The sequence below is a fragment of the Rhineura floridana genome, chromosome 3 (genome assembly GCF_030035675.1).
Source record: "Rhineura floridana isolate rRhiFlo1 chromosome 3, rRhiFlo1.hap2, whole genome shotgun sequence".
Lineage (NCBI taxonomy): Eukaryota > Metazoa > Chordata > Lepidosauria > Squamata > Rhineuridae > Rhineura > Rhineura floridana.
Window position 1 is genome coordinate 38,951,865 of NC_084482.1, and position 21,330 is coordinate 38,973,194.

Consider the following 21,330-nt stretch of genomic DNA (forward strand, 5'->3'; position numbering starts at 1 on the left):
CAGGTGTGTATATAGGATTGAAGTCTAAGGCGGCGATCCTAAACACACGCGCATGGAGGGAACTCCCACAGAAACCAGGAGGGCTGGCTTCCAAATGAACATGTTTGGTACTGACGCGCTAGGCACGTCCTGGGGATTAGATCCCATTGAACTTTGGGGGTCTCCTGAATGAAGGCGCTTAGAATAGCAAAACTGAACGGTAAGTTTTTGCATCCCCTAAGAACGCAGACGGGTTTGGCCGATTGTTCAAATCGCGCTGCATGCCGGGAAACACCACATTCCGGTATGGGAGCCGCGAATGACAGAACTATACGTAACGTCCCCTCAACGATGCATGCGCCCGCGCACTGCATTGTAGGAACTCAAGGGTTCGGGCGAAGGGCGGCCATTTTGTGTCTGGTCGAGGAGCGGGCTGTGTTTAGTATTGGTGGTCGAGCTCCGTCGTTAAGTTTCATAGTTTCTGTAGCTAAGCCGCCGCCGCTGCCGCCGTCGTCATGGGACGAAAGAAAAAGAAGCAGTTGAAGCCTTGGTGCTGGTATCCTTTTTTCACTTCGCGGGCGGTCTCTCGGTTGGAGGGGGAGGGAGGAGGCCTTGGTGGCCTGGCCTGGCTTGGCGTTCTCCTTCCTCTGGAGATGGAGCGCCCTAGTTTCACTGGGCCTCGGCGCTAGCCTTCTTTCTTGATTCATCTTTCTGCGCTCCCGTATCTTGATGGCCTAGTTTAAATATTCACGACTCCTCTCACATCTAGATTCTAAGACTAGATTTCCAAATGTAAAGGGGGGAAACAGATGAATTTGTTTTTTCTTCTGCCATTTTTTTAACCCCGTGTAATTTGTCGTAGCTTTTTGTTTCAACGAGTCCCTAGTTGCCAACGTTTTAATTGGCCGCTATAGCTGTGCTTTACCTTTAGGTACGGACGTACCAGATGATATTTATCTGCATGGAAACATTATTTTGTTGATTTCTGCACATTTAGGTGCGTAGTTAGTCATCTCAGCCTACGATGTTTCTCATTTCCCTTTGTTGTGGTAGGTGACCCAGTTCTTACCAATTATTTTTTAAGTAATGAGCTGTTCTTCATAAGTGTTTCTCCATTTCTTTTTCCCTTTCCTCCACATTGGCGTTTTATGATGGGGACAATCCATATCCTTGGCCTGTTCTGTTTGATTCTTTCTCTCTTATTACACATACTCCCCCCTTCGAAAAATAGGTATTGTTTGTAATAGGTTTTGCTTTAGATCTACATTGTCTTTTGATCTCCACAATAAATAATGTTTCTCCCACAAATAGGTTTGAGATTGCATGTGGTATACAAGAAAATGTGGGGCTATTCAAGGTCTGTTCATCTCTGTCTGAAATAAGTCTTTTACGGTGGAGGTTAAGAGGTAGGAAAGGGGAGATATATTGCAAGTAGATCTGCCAGGTTAATGCCTTTTAATCGAGCATTTTATAAAGATAAAAGACTTTGGGTATGTAATATAGCAGGTTAAAGGTTTTCCAAATATTTATAAAAAAATTAAAAATAGCATTTTTCCTTACAAAATTATTTGCCCCAGTCTGAAATACTATTTTAGAAATGAAAAGGAAGTAATTCATAGGAAATACAGTTTACTTCAATTACTACAGTTTACTTATTCTCCGAACAGGTGAGGCTAAGAGATGGTGACTGGACCAAGGGCATCCAGTGAACATGGCTGGATCTAACCGCTTTGCCTCACCGGCTCTTGAAGACTAGCCAAGCAGTTCTGTGCTGTGGGGGTGGAGTCCTTAGCAGAGGAACCACTGTGTCCTAAGCCATGCTGGTTCAAAGGCAAAAGTGTGTGTGTGTAGCTTTAATTTATATCCCTTGCCTGTGTATAATTAGCTATCCTACAGGTACAAGATCTCCCCAATTCCACTGCCTACCACTTTTGGAGCACCAATGATAGATATACCTACTGTTGTCCAAGGAGGATCTCTGCAGTGGACCTCCCTTTGCCTGTGGAGAGGAAGGTCCATAGTATTCTGCAGGTCCAGGACATCCTTCTAGGGATCGTAGGATCTTGGTCCCTTGTTAAACATTGTTTAAATTGTTATTTATGCATTTTTTTCCCATGAGCATTGGTGTTCAAAGTTACGTATGGTACAAAAACACCTTAAAATATATCGACAGTTAACTTGTAATCAATATATGAAACTCAGCATAACAGTTTAAATGAGAATAATTTTAAAAGGTCTGTTCAATTAGGATAAGATCTTTTGGGAAAACGAGGAAATCTTAGTTTGTACATCCCTTTATCCAGAATGTCAAGCACAATTATAGTTGACATTTACTTTCTTCATATTTGTTATGGGCATAGATTTATTGATTACTTTATAATATATATGATCTTATGGTGTTCTTAGGATTTTATGACAGTTGCACCTTCAGCAATCAAGTTCCTTGTTATTAATTACTATATTTTTATACTGTGGTGAGTGGGGACTGAAGGTAGGAGTTGGCCTCCCAGAAAGAGACTAGCAAAAACATAAGTGGAGTTTGCAGCTTAGACTCCCAATTGTTTAGCAATAGCAACAACAAAACTACTTTCCCCACCCGAATTAGGTGGTTGAAATGAAAAGGCTAACCAGAACTGGAACTTGAATGCAAGGGCTGTGAATTCAGCTCAGTTCTGGTACTGATAACAAATTCCTAGGCTCTGAATGTTCTTAAAGGCACCCTGTTCTTTAATTTTAACTGTATCACTGTTGCATCTGGCCCTCAAAGTATATTTTACAAGACTAATGTCTGCCCAGTCCTGATCTACAGTATGATTGGAACTATGTGTCTGCCATGACAGGCCTCTAAAATCCACAGGAGCAAATGCTTGTGGCTCCCTAGCGCGGCCTGATGCCCAGCAAGTACACAGAACACTTCCAAGTTTTCCATGAGCCTTCTGGCAGAAGTGTCTATCTGCCTCTAAGTTCTGTGTGAAACAAGAACTCTCCTGTGCAGGGGAGAGTTTCGGATCAGTTCTCTGTTAAGTTGAGATTTGCGGCAAGTAGACCAAAGCTCATTGCAACAGAATTGCCTCTCCTTTGCTTAGAAGGGATGGGCATTTCTATCACATAGCTTTGGAAAAGACTCATCCTACTTCTGCCTGCTCAGAAGACCAATATTACATGAAACCTGCATCTCCGCAAAGTTTTCTGTCATGCACAGAACTTAGGGCAGAGGCATGGTAAGTGGCACTGTGTTTAATGGCTGGCAACTGACCCATAGCAGCATTTGTGGGCCTCTGAGCTTTATCCTCAAATTCCTCATGATAACATTTCATGTAGCATTAGTTGTTATGTATGTGAGTCTGTCTTTACCTGGGTATCCATTTCACAGTCTTTGCTGTTGTGCTTAGCAACAACCCTTCCTTTTAAAGATATATATTTATAATTTTATACTGTATAGCAGGGATGGGCAGATTTCAGGCTTGTGGAATCTTGGTCTTTTCCTAGAATCCCAAGATCCACTAACTAGAGCTAGAGGCAGAATGGTGGCCCAAGAGACAGAGATAACTACCCACTGCACCCCATAAGCCATATACTAGGAGGATCTACATATATAAATACAAATATCCATCTCAGTTACAAGTCATCAGGAATTCTAGTAGCCTAATTTGAATTTATTGAAATTATTATTAAACAACAAACCCTTGTTATATACTGCAGATCTTCCAGTGATCTACCAGTTTAACCTAATCTGCCTCCTTCCCTCCCCTGTGAAATTAAACTAATTATAGGTAATATACATTTACAAGATTCATAGCTTTAATTGAGAATGATTATGGTAATGTTGACTGATGCATATGTTTTGACTTAATGCTTTCCTTAACAATCCAAAATAGGTATTGCAATAGGGATTTTGATGATGAGAAAATTCTTATTCAGCACCAAAAAGCAAAGCACTTTAAATGCCATATATGTCATAAGAAACTGTATACTGGGCCTGGTTTAGCAATACACTGTATGCAGGTAAGTGTTCAAGTATATGCTTGTCTCATGATAGTCTGCTGCAAAGCGATGTGTTGTTACTCAGTCATCTTCCATAATTTACAAATATTGCTGTCAGCTTTCAGAAACAGATACATTAATGAAAGCTCCTCTTTGGTTGGTCTTAGTAGGCTTTTTCAGTGGGAAATATGTGGCACTAGTATCATTGTGTGTGGAAAACAGACATCTAAAACTTTCCACAACAAAAAGCCCATATTTATACAGATTAGGGTTGCCAGGCTCAGGGCCTGAGAATGATTCTGTATTTTTAAGAGAAGAGATAATTCAGCCAAGTACAGGTTTTCTTGCAACACTGTAATGGGAAAAACCACAAGGTGAAATTCTCCCTTCCCCCTGCACAACTTTTAAAGATACAGAAGACCTCTTGGTTGTCAGGCCCAGCCTCCAAGAGGTCTTCTGTATCTTTAAAAGTTGTGCAGGGGGAAGGGAGAATTTCACCTTGTGGTTTTTCCCATTACAGTGTTGCAAGAAAACCTGCATTTGGCTGAATTTTCTCTTCTCCTAAAGATACAGAATCATTCTCAGGCCCCGAGCCTGGCAACCCTAATACAGATGATATCCCAGGAAGTTTCAGAAATACTTCAGTCTGAGTAGACTTCAGGGTCTACTTGGTGACAGATCTTGTTCCATGTGGAATGCCTCCCCAGGGAGATATTTTAGGCCCCACTTTTGTATACCTTCAGATGCTAAGACCTGACTTTTTAAAAGAAGGATTTTTTTCCAACATTGGAAGGGCAAATCCCCACCATTAATTCTTCAGTGGAAGATCTCACTGCTTGTCCCATGTTTGAATGTGCAGATTTTTATCAGCACCTCCCAGACACTTGAATGTATATGCCCAATTGTCCTCCTTAGAGGCTGCTCAACTTGACAAGGATTTGAACATAATTGATTTGCTTATGTAAATGTTGGACTCTCATTTATTGATGGTGTTTCATTAGGCTGCTTGGAATGTGTTCCTGGTTAAGTTTGTATTCATAAGAACATAAGAAGAGCATGCTGGATCAGGCCAGTGGCCCATCTAGTCCAGCATCCTCTTCTCAGAGTGGCCAACCAGGTGCCTGGGGGAAGCCCGCAAGCAGGACCCGAGTGCAAGAACACTCTCCCCTCCTGACGCTTCCGGCAACTGGTTTTCAGAAGCATACTGCCTCGGACTAGGGTGGCAGAGCACAGCCATCATGGCTAGTAGCCATTGATAGCCCTGTCCTCCATGAATTTGTCTAATCTCCTTTTAAAGCCATCCAAGCTGGTGGCCATTACTGCATCTTGTGGGAGCAAATTCCACTATGCGCTAAATAAAGAAGTACTTCCTTGTGTCTGTCCTGAATCTTCCAACAGTCAGCTTCTTTGAATGTCCACGAGTTCTAGTATTATGAGAGAGGGAGAAGAACTTTTCTCTATCCACTTTCTCAATGCCATGCATAATTTTATACACTTCTATCATGTCTCCTCTGACCCGCCTTTTCTCTAAACTAAAAAGCCCCAAATGCTGCAATCTTTCCTCATAAGGGAGTCACTCCATCCCCTTGATCATTCTGGTTGCCCTTTTCTGAACCTTTTCCAACTCTGTAATATCCTTTTTGAGATGAGGCGACCAGAACTGTACACAGTATTCCAAATGCGGCCGCACCATAGATTTATACAACGGCATTATGATATCTGCTGTTTTATTTCAATACCTTTCCTAATTATCCCTAGCATGGAATTTGCCTTTTTCACAGCTGCTGTCCACTACAACCCCAAGGTCTCCTGGTCGGTCACCACCAGTTCAGACCTCATGAGCGTATATGTGAAATTAAGATTTTTTGCTCCAATATGCATAATTTTACACTTGTTTATATTGAATTGCATTTGCCATTTTTCCACCCATTCACTCAGTTTGGAGAGGTCTTTTTGGAGCTCTTCTCAATCCCTTTTTGTTTTAACAACCCTGAACAATTTAGTGTTGTCAGCAAACTTGGCCACTTCACCGCTCACTCCTAATTCTAGGTCATTAATGAACAAGTTGAAAAGTACGGGTCCCAGTACCGATCCTTGAGGGACTCCACTTTCTACAGCCCTCCATTGGGAGAACTGTCCGTTTATTCCTACTCTGCTTTCTGCTTCTTAACCAATTCCTTATCCACAAGAGGACCTCTCCTCTTATTCCATGACTGCTAAGCTTCCTCAGAAGCCTTTGGTGAGGTACCTTGTCAAACTCGTTTTGAAAGTCTAAGTACACTATGTCTACTGGATCACCTCTATCTATATGCTTGTTGACACTCTCAAAGAATTCTAATAGGTTACTGAGACACGACTTTCCCTTGCAGAAGCCATGCTGGCTCTGCTTCTGCAAGGCTTGTTCTTCTATGTGCTTAGTTAATCTAGCTTTAATAATACTTTCTACCAGTTTTCCAGGGACAGAAGTTAAGCTAACTGGCCTGTAATTTCCAGGATTCACTGTGGTATTATATTTGTGTGTTAAAGTCTATTAAGATTTATTTTAGTTTTTTGCTGTAAGTTGCTTTGAGTGGGTTCTATTAGAGGAACGGGGTATAAATTTTCAAAATAAGTAAATGCATTCCCCTCCACATCCCTTAAAGCACACAAAGCAACATTTGGAAGATGCTTGTTCCATGTATGAAATCTTGATGTGAGGTATCTGGACCAGGCTTTCTTACCTGACTTGCCCATGGTGCTGAATACCACCATGATTTGATATTTGGTTTGAGTCCTTGCTCCAGATCTATTTTTTTAAGAAAAGCTATATTTGTATATACTGTTGCGCTCCTTTATATGCTTACCTGGAAGTAAACTTCAATGAATAATAGGACGTCTGAATAAACATGCACAAGATTGCCTTGTAGGGTTGCAATTCTGGGCATGCTTCCTATGGAGAGAGTCACACAGAATTGACTTTTTAAAATTAAACCTACAAAAGCTCAACCTACCATCAACTTACAAACAAAATTTAGTTAAACCTTGTCTGGGCTAGGGTTGGAATCTAAACAACCACACTAGTTCCACATGTCCCAGCGACATGGTCTTGAATCTTGTGCGCAGTAAGTCTCCATGTCATGCCACTGAAAGGTTTATTTTTCAAGACCAATTTGTGGCATGGGAGGTTTGCTTTTCAAAATAGTTTTTTTTTTTAATCTCGATGGCCTTGTTTAAGCCCTTGAACACACCTACTTTTTATATCTCAGCCATAATCTACAACTTAAAACTCCTAGGTTTGAGCAAGGACTTGAATATACCATTTAGCCTAAACGTTTAGAGTAGGGTTTGCTAACCCACAAGCTGGATCTGCCCCCCCAAGAGTTTTTTTTTGTGGGGCTCCAAGACTCCAATACTTTGGCAATTTTTAATTTTTTTTAAAAAAACTTTTGAAAACATGCTGCTGAGGTCTCCTCCATTGTGGTGCTGTGGTGGTCCTGCTGCTGGTAGGGGGCCACTAGTCCTCCAAAAAGTGGGTGCCTCTGCCTCCTTGCAAAGAAGCCTCTTATCCCTCTGGTGTGCAGTACTGATGTAAGAAGGAGCACACCCTCCTGTTTCCCGAGCTCTAAGACCTTTTTGCAGTGGTGTTGTACCAGAGAGAGAAGAGGCTCCTTTGAAATATAAGGACCTTTGAATTGCTTTCTTTTTTCTCTTGATACAGTGCAGGGACAGGAGAAGAAAAAAAATACTGGAACCTCCGTCCCCCTTTTCTGCTAGCCCTCCTGAATTTCTACCTCTGTGTCTGCCTGTCTGTCCACCATGTCTGCTGAGTGTGTGCTTGGTTGTCTGAGTACATGTGTGCATCTATCTGTTTTTGTGTGTGTGTTCATTTGTACATTTATTATGTGACTACTTAATGTGTATCCCCCTTCCCAGTTGAGCATACCTCTTGTCTGTATTGTGAGTGTGTATATGAGCGCTGGCCATGTGGCTGTTGGAGGGGTGCCAATCCTCAGTGCTGCCCAAAAATGGTTAGCCACCTCTGTTTTAGACCTAATTAGGACCCAGCCATACTGTGTGATTTAGATTAGTTTGGACTGCATTTAATTCGGCTAACTAGAGCATAGTGCCATAGATCAGATTCATCTAGCCCAGTAATGTATTCTGACTAGCACTGGCTTTTCAGAGCCGCAGAGATTTTTGCTGTCGCTGCTACCTGGTCCTTTTAACTGGAAGTATCAGGAATTCAATTTGAGACATTCTTTGTGCAAAGTAGAGAGCCAGTGTGGCGTAGTGGTTAGAGTGTTGGACTGCAACCTGGGAGACCAGGGTTCCAATCCCCACACAGCCATGAAGCTCACTGGGTGACCTTGGGCCAGTCACTGCCTCTCAGCCTTAGAGGAAGGCAATGGTTAACCACCTCTGAATACCGCTTACCATGAAAATCCTATTCATAGGGTCACCATAAGTCGGAATCAACTTGAAGGCAGTCTATTTCCATTTTTTGTAGAAAGCATATACTATACAACTGAACTATGGTTCTTAAAGCTAAGAGACTGTAAGTGCTACAGAACTAAGGTATTTGAGGAATCAAAAATAAATATACGAGGCAGCAGTCCAATGTCATCCAATACATGTCTACTCAGAAGTATGCTCTGTTGTGTTCAGTGGGACTTACTCCCAGGTAAGTGTGTATTGGATTGCAGCCTAAGTAACTTAACCTTGGTGTGGACTTTGTATACTTTTCAAAGGTGCATAAAGAAACCATAGATGCTGTTCCAAATGCTATACCTGGAAGAACTGACATTGAACTGGAAATCTATGGCATGGAAGGCATTCCAGAAAAAGACATGGATGAAAGGAGAAGGCTACTTGAACAAAAAACCCAAGGTGAATTTAAATTGAAACACTTTAATGTTGGAAGAGCTCAATATAGATAATGATCATGCTTTGCTTAGAACCACCAGTGCACAATGGGTCTACTGTGAGTAACAGACATGTAATTTTCAAGACTTGTGGATGTTTTCTAATGTTTATTGCCTATTTAAATTGTGCCACTAAGGTGCATAGTTGCACTTACCAACTTACACATACCTGTTTTTCTGTGCCTTGCAACCTAACGAATATTAAATGTGGGACTCAGTATTGGGTCTGAAATGCTCTTGGTTGTTCACTTAGTGATAGTTGTAACCACCTTATGTGCTTGCTTGTGACATTATTTAGGTTGGCAATTGGATGGATAGGGCATCCATGCCTGCGGAACTCTGTTCCATTGTTATATGTCCCACCCCATTGTTACAGGCTTTCAAGTGGGCTCTAAAGACAATTTGTTTAAAACAAGAGAGGATTTTACTGTGTTACTCTATAATCTTATGTAGATCTATAGTTTTAACTGATTGTTAATGTGCTGAACATTGTTGCTGTATTTTATAATTTTATTGTTATGGTTCTTTATAGTTATTACTAGTTCTATATTCTGAATATACATGTCAGAAGCTGCCTTGAAAGATTTAACCCTAAAGGTGACCTGTACATAAAAAAATAAAATGATACTTTTATATCCATTGGAAGCTGAGTCAGGCTATTTTTATTGTTTTTGTAATTGTTGGTTGTCTGTTTAATACTTTAGATTGTAGTAAAAGTTTATGATATACCAAAACCTGGCAATTTTTAGTGATGGCTTCTACTGAGATTTTACTAAATATTCCCCACATTTTGGTTTTTTGATAGAAAGCAGCAAATGCAATGGAAATCTGATTTTGCTGTGTAATGGATTCTCTGAGGACAATTGAAACAAATAACATTTTTTAACACTGCTTGTGTAATCTTCAGAATTGTTCTAAATTTTGTGTAGAAGAATCATTAGGCTTGGCCCTAGTATCTACTATTGAAAAAGGAGTATTATTGGGTAAAAACTACAAGGTGGGATTTCTGTTCATTTTAAGCAAATTGTTGGTTAAGTGATTTCAGGATGCAGTGTGTCTAAGAGCAAATAATTGACATTAATCTGAACGTTAAAACTCTTGTAGCAGAATGCCAGAAAAAGAAACAACAAGATGATTCTGATGAATATGATGATGATGAATCTTCAGCTTCAACCTCATTTCAAGCACAGCCTGTGCAACCTCAGCAAGGATATATACCACCAATGGCACAGCCAGGTTTACCTCCTGTACCAGGTGCACCGGGAATGCCTCCAGGTAGCCAGCTGCTAAAGATGGAAGTAATGGGAGGATTGTTTTAGAATTTGCTTCAGTAATGGGGAAACACTAGTTGGATATAGTTTTGTGGGATACTACTTAGAATCAGAATGGTTACTTATGAACAGTATATGATTACTACATACTATACACATTCATTTCAGGTAGCTACATACTAAATACAATTATGCTCTCCTAGATATTTGAGAGCAGCAAAGCCAACCTTATTTGGGCATGGGGGAGACTCTAAAAGTGCTTAGAAAACATTACATAGAAATTATGCACACCACCTCAAAAATAAGAGAAGCAAATTCTTCCCTTCCCTTCCTCTCCCCCAAATCTAATTCTGCTAGTTACCAGACACCTTTCGCAGCCTTGACACTATTGTGGTTTCCTTAATAAGCAGTTTATGTGGTTTGGAATTGGGATGCCCTTCCTTGGAAAGTTGGGCTTGGATATAAGTCCCTATGTAGGGAAATATGAGGTGTGTTGTCAGAGGTAGAGAAACAGACTGAAACTGATGGTTATGTTTTATTTGTGACATTTTAATACCATCCATCAGCCAATTCTTCTGGGCGGTTTACAAGTATGTCACAGTTCTATATTTCTCAAGTAGAAGCTACCAATCTGTTACTATTTTCAACAGTGGAAAGGGTGGATTTTTTAATGTGTGACATATTGTGTTCAAAAGCCTACTTGGCACTGTAATTTCAAGCACCAGGTGTAGTATCTGCCTTTCAAATGACTGAAAGGGGAACTTTTGTGGATAATAATGGATACTCTTTCTATAGTTAGCTTTGTGGATATGTTAAGGGAAAGGGTTCATGAGCATTCAGAATATTTCTTCAGGGAACTAATCAGTGTTCTTACAAATCCTGTATTCATCAAAGAATATTTGTCTATAGTGTCAATAATTAACATGCATTCTGACTTTTAGGTATACCACCATTGATGGCAGGTGTTCCACCAATGATGCCCGGAATGCCTCCAGTGATGCCTGGAATGCCACCTGGGTAAGTAGAAACTGTGGATTAATAGTGTAGTCTGTGTCTAGGAAAAAAACACTTAATTTTCACATCTCTTTTTTCTGTTCCCAGCCTTTGGACTCTAGAGCTGCACAATACTTGTAGAACAGTCTTCTAATAATCATATCCTAACATTTCAGAAAATAGACTTCATTTTTTAATAATGGTTCTACATCAGGGCTAGGGAATATTTTTTAAGTTGGGAACTGCATTTGGGGGAGGGGAGTGGTCAGGGGCCACATATGAGTTGTGGTCAAGGCTAGAGCTAACAGATGAGGATACCTGTTTTTTCCCTGCCACCCTTTTTCTCTCTTTGCCCCTGTTTCTCCCCTTTCTCATCTATTCTCTTTTTCACAAACCCCACACCCTATCCATCCATACTCAGTTCTCTCACTGTCATACATGCCTGTGGTCCAGGTGTGCCAGCTCCTTTCCTTTGACTACCTCTACATCTGCTTGGTAGGATGTCTTAGCCAAGCTGCCTTTGTTCATTCTGTCATTCTCTTGTAGCCCATCCCACACTGTTAGCCCCTCTCCTCCATTCTGGTTGATGTCTCTATTCTCTGCCTCTAACACTTTCTTTAAAAGAGAAAAACAGATAGTCAGGTGTACAGGCAAGCTTGGAGGCCTGACCATGGGATGTGGCAGCTAGAGTGTGTTACAGAAAGATCTGTGCTGCTCCTCTGGTAGGGTCTGTCAAGATGGCATGTGCACTTGCCTGCTTGTTTTTTCTCTTGGCAGCTATGGCTGGATTGCTGCAGAACATATGAAGTCACAGTGGGGCAGATCAGAAGGTTTCTTGGGCCTGATATAGCTTGGAGGCCAGCATTTCCCTGCTCCTGTTCTATGTGTTACTAATTCAGATGGTTCCAAAAACCACTAGGAACACCTTGACACATACCAGAGTGACTGGATCTTTCCTCAGTATCACACTTGTTAATTCTCTCCAGAGGTTTTGAATATAGCTTTCCAAGGCAGTTTTAACAAAGGGGTCTGTCTGCTTTCTCAGTCCTTTTGAGTTGGAAATAAGATTGTAGGGAATAGTTATCCATCTCCCACTTTACTGTTGAGTTTTGCCTGATTCCCACATCGGTCTATGCAACTTTCACAGGCATAAAGGGGGTGGTGAGTGCAAACTGCCACATCATTTTGCCCTCAACTTTTGTCTTCTGGAAAAGCATGAAAAGAGTTATGTGGCATCTCCACTCTGTTCTCCATGCTTTGAGTTACAGTTGGAAGGTAATGAATAATCCAGGCAGGTCTATCATGGTTAGCTACTGAAAACAGGCAGCTACATTTCTCAGGTGATGAAAATCCTTAAATCAGTATCATATACTACAGCCTTCCCATGAGCTGGTACTCTCCAGATGTTCCAGACTGCAATTCCCTTTGGGGAAGAGCCATAACTCAGTGGTAGAGCATATTTTTTGCATACAAAAGGTCCCAGGTGTCTCCGTCAAGAACTGTTGCCAGTCAGTGTTGGCAATACTGAGCTAGGTAAACCAGTGGACTGACTTGATATAAGGCAGCCTTCTGTGTTCCCATCGGCACTGGCCAACATAACCAGTAATATGGAATGATGGAAAACATATTTCAAAACATCTGGAGGGCACCATATTGGGGAAGGCCAATATGCCAGCATTCTTTGTGGTCGGTTCCATTTTCATACCAATCTTTGTTTTTCATAGGATGATGCCAATGGGTGGCATGATGCCTCCAGGACCAGGAATCCCACCTCTCATGCCTGGTATGCCACCAGGTAGGTCAGGAATGACGAATCCATACTGTGGTGAGAGATACTTTATTTTATTTTTAAACTGATTTGGAGTTGTTTGAATTGTTCTGCACAAAAAGCAAAGATGCAGAGTGGCACTCTGGTGTAATAGTGGTGCAATTATTTAAGTTTTAAAAAATGATTTGGGATGGCTCATTTTTCTGAGAGTTAGTCTTTTCAGCTTTCAATTTCATTGTGACTGTTGGCATCACTTAATTTTGATAGCCTACCCTGAATCAACCTGATGCTAATGATGCCTTCTTGTTCTAAAGATGGGAAGAAAACAAATTTCTTTTTGTAAAAAAATTTTAATTTTAATTTTGCAAATATAACAGAGGTAGATGGGGGAGGGAAAAACATTGTCAGCTGATGTTAACAAAAGAAATATTCAGTTGAGCCTGACAAACATAAATCAATATAGGCTGTCCATATGTTCAAATACGTCCAAACAACTTTGATAATTATAAGTTATACTTTCAATTGCAGAAAGGACAGTGAGATCTTTAGACTGCTGAGTAGTAGATGATGGGTGTTTATCCTTTTCAGATAATAGTAAATATGAACCAAAAAAAATCCTCTTCAGTTTATTTTATTAATCCAGGGATGGGAAACTGGATCTCCCCTATCCCTCTGAATGCTGAAAGAGAGTTCCAACCTTGGAGAGGGAGATCCAGTGTTCGATTTCACCTCCTTCCTGCCACAGAAACCTTCACGGCCATTTCCCTGCAGATGTTGGAACTCCAAAGTTGGTAGGGCCAAAGAAGGCATGCTGGGGACATATTGGGGAAAGCATGGCTCCAAAGGATCCACCCCCTTCCTAGTCCCCCAGCATGATCCAAACAAGAGAGAAAGCTACGCCAGGACAGTAGCTAGAATAGGTTATTCCTGCTTATTCCTCTTCTCTCCACAGCTTCCCAATAAGTTAAAAATAGGGGTTTTAGAAAAGAAAAAATTATGGACGTTGCATAACTACTTCACCCTCACTTAACGCCCTGCCAGCACAAGCCCACCAAGGTGTTGGATGAGGCTGGTGAACAGTCTTCGGTTTTCTACCCCTCTGACTTTAGGATTGTATTCTTTGTCATTCTCTGCTTGAATTGAACATGCTGTTTACCAATATCAAAGTTAAATTTTGTTTCGGCTACCAGCCACAATGTGGACAAGGCTGTTTACAGAATTAAAAATACACAAACTTCCAGTATTAACGATGGTCTAATACAGGGGTTCCCAAATTGTGGTCCGTGGGCCACCAGTGGCATGTGAGCTTCATTCAAGGGGTACATGGCATCTCTGTAGATTTGTGGTTGAAGACATGAGCTGGCACGTGCATTGTATTAATTATTCATATTCATTTTTAATTGTATTCTTATTCTTTTTTTCTTACATTGTATTTTTTGTATCACAACTTGAATTCCATAGAATTCAAGTTGTAGTACAGTATATTAAAATATATAAGAAATAAAAGAAGCAATGAAAATACAATGCAGCATCTAGCACAATGCATTACAATTACTACAACAAGCAATTAAGTAGTCCCCCAAGGTTTTTTATTTTTTATAATTTGTATGCCTAGAGTATGTATATTTGCAGTCCTCGCTTTGCCATCTCTTTGTTTCCCCTCCCTTCCTTCCTTCTCATTTTATTTTGTTTAGATTGTACACCCTTTTTGGCAGGGACTGGTTTTTATTGTTCTGTGTACAGTGCCATGTGCATTTGATGGCACTGTATAAATAAATGATAATAATAAATAGATAAATAGTAAAACCTTGAACGATTTTCAAATGGTCCTTGCGGGGGAAGAGTTTGGGAACCACTCGTCTAATACATAGTCTAAACCATGTCTCTTCATAAAATTTGTAGAAACCTTTACCAAGGCACATGGTAAAGCTGCCACTTTATTTTGTGATCTGCAAATTACTACTAGCAAGTAAAAGCAATTTTTTGGAAATCAGACTAATAGTTATACTTCTTAAAGCATACAACAGAACTGTTCCTTACACATTGAGTCAGAACAATCAGACAGTGACCTATTTTGCATGACATATTGATCCAAAACCTGGCTTAGAGCAAGGGTAGGGAACCTCAGGCCGAGGGGTCAAATGTGGCTAGCTAGGCCTCTCTGTCTTCCCCTCAGGACTCTTCCCAGCCCATATGTCATCAGTCCTAGTCCAAGCCCTTCTCAAGTGCCTGGCTGGAATGTGTCCTTGAACTATGATAACTACACCTGTTGCTTTCCTTGATAGAGAGGTGTACGTAGAAACCTCTGGATTTTGCCTGGATGGAATGAGGCCTACTGTACAAATGTAAGAGCCATATCCATTGTCCTCCCCACTTTTACCTCTGGTTATGCTCACCACTGGTATGTAGCTGCTGAAACATTCTCCATGAGGGAATCTGGCCCTCCAGCTGTAAACAGTTCCCCAACCAGTGTGGTGTGGTGGTTAGAGTGTTGAACTAGGATCTGGAAGGCCAGGGTTCAAATCCCCACTCAGCCATGTACCTTGCTGGGTGAACATGGGTGAGTCAGCCTCTCAGCCTACCTTACCCCACAGGTTTGTTGTGAGCATAAAATGGAGGGGGAGGACAGCCATGTATACAACTTTGAGCTCCTTGGAGGAAAGGTGGGATAAAGATGTAATAATAAATAAACCCTGGCATAGCATGACCACATGAACATGATTTCTCAGCTTGCAACCCTTTGTTCCCCACTCTCCCCAGTTCGTTCATTTTTGCTGCCACACAACATAGAGCTAAGCCAGTGTTTGGTTTAGCATGTTGTCTGAACTGGGACTTGTGGTTAAAGTCTGTCCTCACTAACTTCAGGGCACAATACAAAATGGAAGAGAGGAAAGCAAGCAAATTTATACACCAGTTCATGAAGTTACATAATCCCCACAATAGCATCTGATCTGGACAGGTGGGCCATTCTGTCTTTAAGTACCTATTTAAGTACACATAACAAATGCATTATTTGTAAAAAAAACCCATTGCTGCTAAATGTTTGGATTATGCTTTTAGTAGTAATTTGCTCTCAAAATCACAGTTTGCATGATTGTGGTTAGTTATGGCCTAGGTGGATTTCTGGCTGTTCTTCATTTTTTAAAGAAATATTGGCTTACCAGTAAAGAGAATTGAATAGGGCCCTGTTTTGATACTAAAATCTTCAGAAAAATTACCATCAGAATAATTCTATTATAGGTATGCCGCCACCTGTTGGTCCTCGGCCGGGTATGCCTCCTATGACACAGGCACAGCCTGTGAATGCTCCAGGTGTTCTTAATAGACCTCCAGCTCCTGTTGTTGCAGCACCAAACCCTCAGCCTCCAGTTACTAAACCACTTTTTCCCAGTGCAGGACAAGTAAGTTGTTTTTTTAATCCTGATAGTCTAAAAATTATCCTGTGTGTTCATCTCCCCCCCCCCATGTCAGTGGCAATAGTCACAGTGCAGGAATGCTAGCACTCTAACCATTGAGATTGTTAGAAAAAAATCCTTGGTATTTGCTTACACATTATGTTGGATTTGTTATATTCTGTATTATTACAACATAGGCTTACTATTTACATCTGTTGTATTTCCCCCCAAGAAAATTTTATTTTGCAAAGGAATATGTGTCTGATCTTTCTTAGCAGGTGCTTAGGGCCATGTTGCCATAAACAGTTTTTATAGGCATTTGAACATCCTTAAAATAATAATCTCATGTTATAAGAAGGAATCGCAGTGAGTGAGCAAGGGCATGCTCTTGAAGTGATATTTTTAAATTTCATGGTAGACTAAAAATAAACTCTTGTCTGATAATCCATCTGGAGAAAAAATAGTTATATGCAATAATAGAATAAAATGCATAGGTGACATATTTGGGAATCACAGCACTTACTATTTACCAAAGTGGAATGGTCAGTGTGAGAGGTACATGACCTCTACTATTTGACTGGATTCATTGTAAATGAATAAGTCTTTAGTTCTGATACGATTTACAAGCATGTTGCAGAATCCTTCATAATGTATTGTTGAATTTTGAACTTCTGCAGGGAAGATATTTACAGAAATCAATCTGAGATCCTTCCTCTTGGTTATTTTTCACGCATTTATTTGGAGACTGTTTACTGTTTCCTTTCTTTTATGCTACAGATGGGGACACCTGTCACAAGCTCAAGTACAACTTCATCCAATTCAGAACTGTCAGCACCTTCTAAAGCTCTGTTTCCTAGCACAGCACAAGTACGCAGGAAGTTGCAGTTAAACATTGCTTGGCCAATTAACCCTTTAGACCGTTATGTAAAATTTAAAATATTCTGCCTAAACATCTTCAGATAATTGTGGATTCCTGATTATGTTTAGCTGTTCACATCAATCTTAAATTGTTACAATATTTTTTTTACAAATTATGTACAATATTTTAGTAGAAAGATATGAAAGATTTTACATTGTGGTTCTAAAGGGTTAAAAAGAGCATGAAAGCAGTTGAGTGCGTTTTAGTTGGCAGTGGTTTCTTGATGCATGGTTTATTTTTTCTAGTTTATGCTATTAATGCTGATGCATCATGATAAATGTAAGGAAATGGGGAAAAAGAGCATTATACCAACCTATTTAGGCCCAATTTGGAATTCAGCAGTGAGTTTGGAATTTGTGCTGTTGGCTTGTCAAAGCATTCTCTCATAAGTCAAACTGAGAGAATACGTAAGAAACGAAGTAATAGCTTACAGTTATAGTAGAGTTAAATCTTTCCCAGTTGATACAAATAAAGCTTTTGTAGTTCTTAGGAAAGGAAAATTATTCAGAAATATAAATGGCCTTTTGAGGTGTCTCAGAACTTAAGTGTGCTTTTATGCAGAAAATGCTTTAAACACTAGCATTCTTAGAAGAAAGCCTTCCTAAATATTCTAATTCCATTTGAATGCTCACCTTTACCTAATGCGGTTCTAAACCAGTAATTGGCCCAATTGCAAAAATAACCTTTCTTAGTAAAACAGATCTGAATTATGTTATTACATTGACTATATTGTATGAAATTATGCAAAAAGTATAGCAGCAAATGGATCTGCAGTTTATTTTGCTTCTGTTTGTGCTTTTGATCTGCCACATCTCAAACTTTGTAGTGTGTGTTGGGAGGATGGTGTTATGATTTTTTTCACCCCCGTTTGCTTTCTTATGTAATAAGGCTGAACTTCTACTTTAGGTTAATTTAGCTGTGCCTATAATGTTACAACATTTATAATTTTTGCATTTTAAGTTGTACTGTCCTTTATATTTTTAACTTTGTATTTTACAGGCTCAGGCAGCTGTTCCAGGGCCAGTTGGTACAGATTTCAAACCTTTGAATAATGTACCTGCAACTACCACAGAACCCCCAAAACCTACATTCCCAGCTTACACACAGTCTACAGCTTCAACCACTAGCACAACAAACAGTACTGCACCTAAGCCAGCTACTTCTATAACAAGTAAGCCTGCTACCCTTACAACAACCAGTGCAACCAGTAAGTTGATCCATCCAGATGAGGATATATCACTGGTAAGTTAAATAGGATTTCTCCTTGCTGCATAGATGGGAGGAAATAATCAAACAGTTGTACAGCTTAAATAGCAGCTCTACTCCCCACCTCTTCAAAATTTAGCCAGTAGCATAGCAAATAGCAAATTTAGAGTTGCTGCATTTTGTACAATATAGTTCTCAAAGCCTAATGCTGGTAGCATTACAACTCATTTCAGACTGTTTCATATTCATTGGTGTTCTCTATAAACCAGATTTGTAGGTAATAGTATAAATGTGGATAATGCAGAACACTGAATAATCCTTAAAATCTGCTTCAACCGAAGTAGAAAATATTAATGTTGCACTTGTTATACCTGCACTCAAGATTTTAATATGTATCTCAATTTTTAAGATAAGATATAGTTGGCAGAGTTCCATCTGCTTAAGTTTACCATGTTATATTGAATTATTATACCTTGAATGCTGTCTGAGCTGTATTTGTGTCTCACACTGTCCATTGATCTGATCTCATATTGTTGAAATTCTCTCCATGTGTTTCCGTTCATAGGAAGAAAGAAGAGCACAGTTGCCTAAATATCAACGTAACCTTCCTCGACCAGGGCAGGCATCCATGGGCAATCCTCCAGTTGGACCAATTGGAGGTATGATGCCACCACAGCCAGGAATTCCCCCCCAGCAACAAGGAATGAGACCTCCAATCCCACCTCATGGTAATAATACACTAAGCGTGTTGAAAGCTTATGAGATCTGTTTAATTGTAACTCAATGCTTTCCTAATAGCAATATTGCTTAAAGATGGTTGCCAATTTGTTTTTTAACTTTGCTTTACAGGTCAGTATGGTGCTCATCACCAGGGCATGCCAGGATACCTTCCTGGTGCTATGCCTCCATATGGTCAAGGGCCCCCAATGGTGCCTCCTTATCAAGGTGGACCTCCTCGACCGCCAATGGGAATGAGACCGCCTGTAATGTCGCAAGGTGGCCGCTACTGATGCTACTGCAAACGCTCTTAATAGGTTTGGAGATTAAACCTTTTCTCATCTTGTGCTGTTAATATAGCCAAGCTTCCATCAATTAAAACTTCGTTGTGACTTTTAGAAAAAAATATCTTTCCACATACAAGGAACTTTTGGACATTCTTATTTTACATGGCAAAATTTATTTAGAATAATAAAACAGGAACTTTCCCTGATGTTGCAATTTATACTGTATGGCTTCTTTTTCATGTTTCATCTAGGTTTTTAGAAGTGAAGTATAGTAAATATGGTTCGTTAAATTGTGAAGGCGCTGGAATTACATGAACATACCAACTTAAAGGCAAGTTCTGTAACCTTACGTTGCTGTTCATAAAATGATGCCTTCACAGCACTTCAGGTGCTGTTGGACTTCATGTCCCCAACAATAGTTTGGTGAGGGCTTTTATTGTTACCATCTACTTGTATACTTAAGTCTGAATGTGTAACAATATTTAATGTATTTAGAGTTCTTCCTGTTGCAGGTGTTACTAAATTGCCCCACTAAGTTCATGTGACTTCCTGTACTGTTAAACTTTATTGTAATAAAATGAAAGAAAAAAATTGTCTTTTTATTCATGACCAGCTGTGGACAACTGCCTGAAGGTTTGTACTGATGCATGCGATGGTAGCTTGTGGTTATAATAAACACAAATTTCCTGATGCTACATTGATATATTCTGAATTATTTGAACTTTAAAGTCACTACTTGAGCTGTATGCTGTAGCTGACACCTGAACAAGTAGACATAGACCTGTACACTTATTAACCAGTTGCAACAAAGTTTTGGGGTTAAGGGGGCATTCATATTTTTTTTCTGAATGGTGCATCTTCTTAAAACTTCTTCATAACTCACCTGATTATACTGGTGTGTTCTGTATTTCCTAAGTGTGTATGTGCTTCTGCTAAGTAAATATTATTGTAGAGCACATTTCTTGGTCTGGTTTCAGTTGATTCTTCGAACCGAGTCTGCCTCATTGCAGAGACCTCAAGCTATTTAACATTTTACAAAGCTTAGGTGCAAGATATAGTTCAGTATTGCCTTCTGAAGTAAAGGTGACCAGCAGAAAGAGATTCCCTGTAAACCTCTATTGCAAAATATTAAATTGGTCTTATAGTTGATTTAAGATTTCAAAAAGCATCTCTACCTGTGCATAGCAAAGAGCCTTGGGGCTGCTGTAGGGAGCGGAATGGGAAGAGCACTCTGGTTAAAAACTGCAGCTGAAGCTGTCCTGTGTGATGCCAATTTTATTCTCATTCCATGACATTACCTGGAAAGGGCTATGCCTGTGTGACAAGAGAATACCTGTGATGAGGTTTCAGCTGTGTCTTTAACTGGACTCGGTCTCATTTGTAAAACTTAGTAGGAAAGTGAGGATTAAATTCTTGCCTCATATCAATTATAATGAGCAGCTGTTGCCTTTCATAGGGCACAATGGGTTTGGGGGTTTTGCCTGAGCGTTTTGGATCATGTTTCTTTATATGTAGTATAAACGAGTTCTATTTTCCATACTTTTCTGTTGTTAGCAAGATAGGTATTTGCATGAGAGCTGAAAATAGCAAAACACACTTGGGAGTTATTCATACTTCATCACTTGAATTTATAAAGACAAATTTTGACATTAAAATATTTTTTGCACTCCCTCCTAAGCTAATGGTAATCTTACATATTTAATAGTACCAATTGTAATGTAAAACCTATTTCTGATTAGTATAATCAGACTAGATTGACCAGTCTACTTGAGTCCTTTTGATTGGTGTTTGAAAATGTTTTAGTTCAGGCTTGAAGTTTCTTTGCTGCTTTTCATATATTCTTTTATAATTTTCATAAATTTTGAGAATGTCCTGCTTTCCATTAGAAACTTGGATTTTGTGACCTTCAT

General features: G+C 39.8%; 1 protein-coding gene across 8 annotated transcripts; it reads left to right on the plus strand.

Moving 5' to 3' along the window:
• Positions 1-328: 328 nt before the first annotated feature.
• Positions 329-21,096, plus strand: ZNF207 (zinc finger protein 207). 8 transcript variants are annotated; one of them, XM_061615368.1, is made up of 12 exons: positions 331-535; positions 3,858-3,984; positions 8,691-8,829; positions 9,969-10,139; positions 11,077-11,152; positions 12,853-12,953; positions 16,137-16,297; positions 17,069-17,158; positions 18,210-18,452; positions 18,982-19,144; positions 19,266-19,450; positions 19,672-21,080. In XM_061615368.1, the coding sequence occupies exons 1-11, from the start codon at positions 495-497 to the stop codon at positions 19,424-19,426; spliced, it is 1,473 nt and encodes a 490-aa protein (XP_061471352.1). In that variant the 5' UTR covers positions 331-494; the 3' UTR covers positions 19,427-19,450; positions 19,672-21,080. The 8 variants fall into 8 exon arrangements, with proteins under 8 accessions (XP_061471355.1, XP_061471354.1, XP_061471353.1 ...); XM_061615371.1 differs by having other exon boundaries at positions 329-535; positions 9,972-10,139; positions 12,853-12,923; positions 19,266-21,096; XM_061615370.1 differs by having other exon boundaries at positions 330-535; positions 12,853-12,923; positions 19,266-21,087.
• Positions 21,097-21,330: the final 234 nt, after the last annotated feature.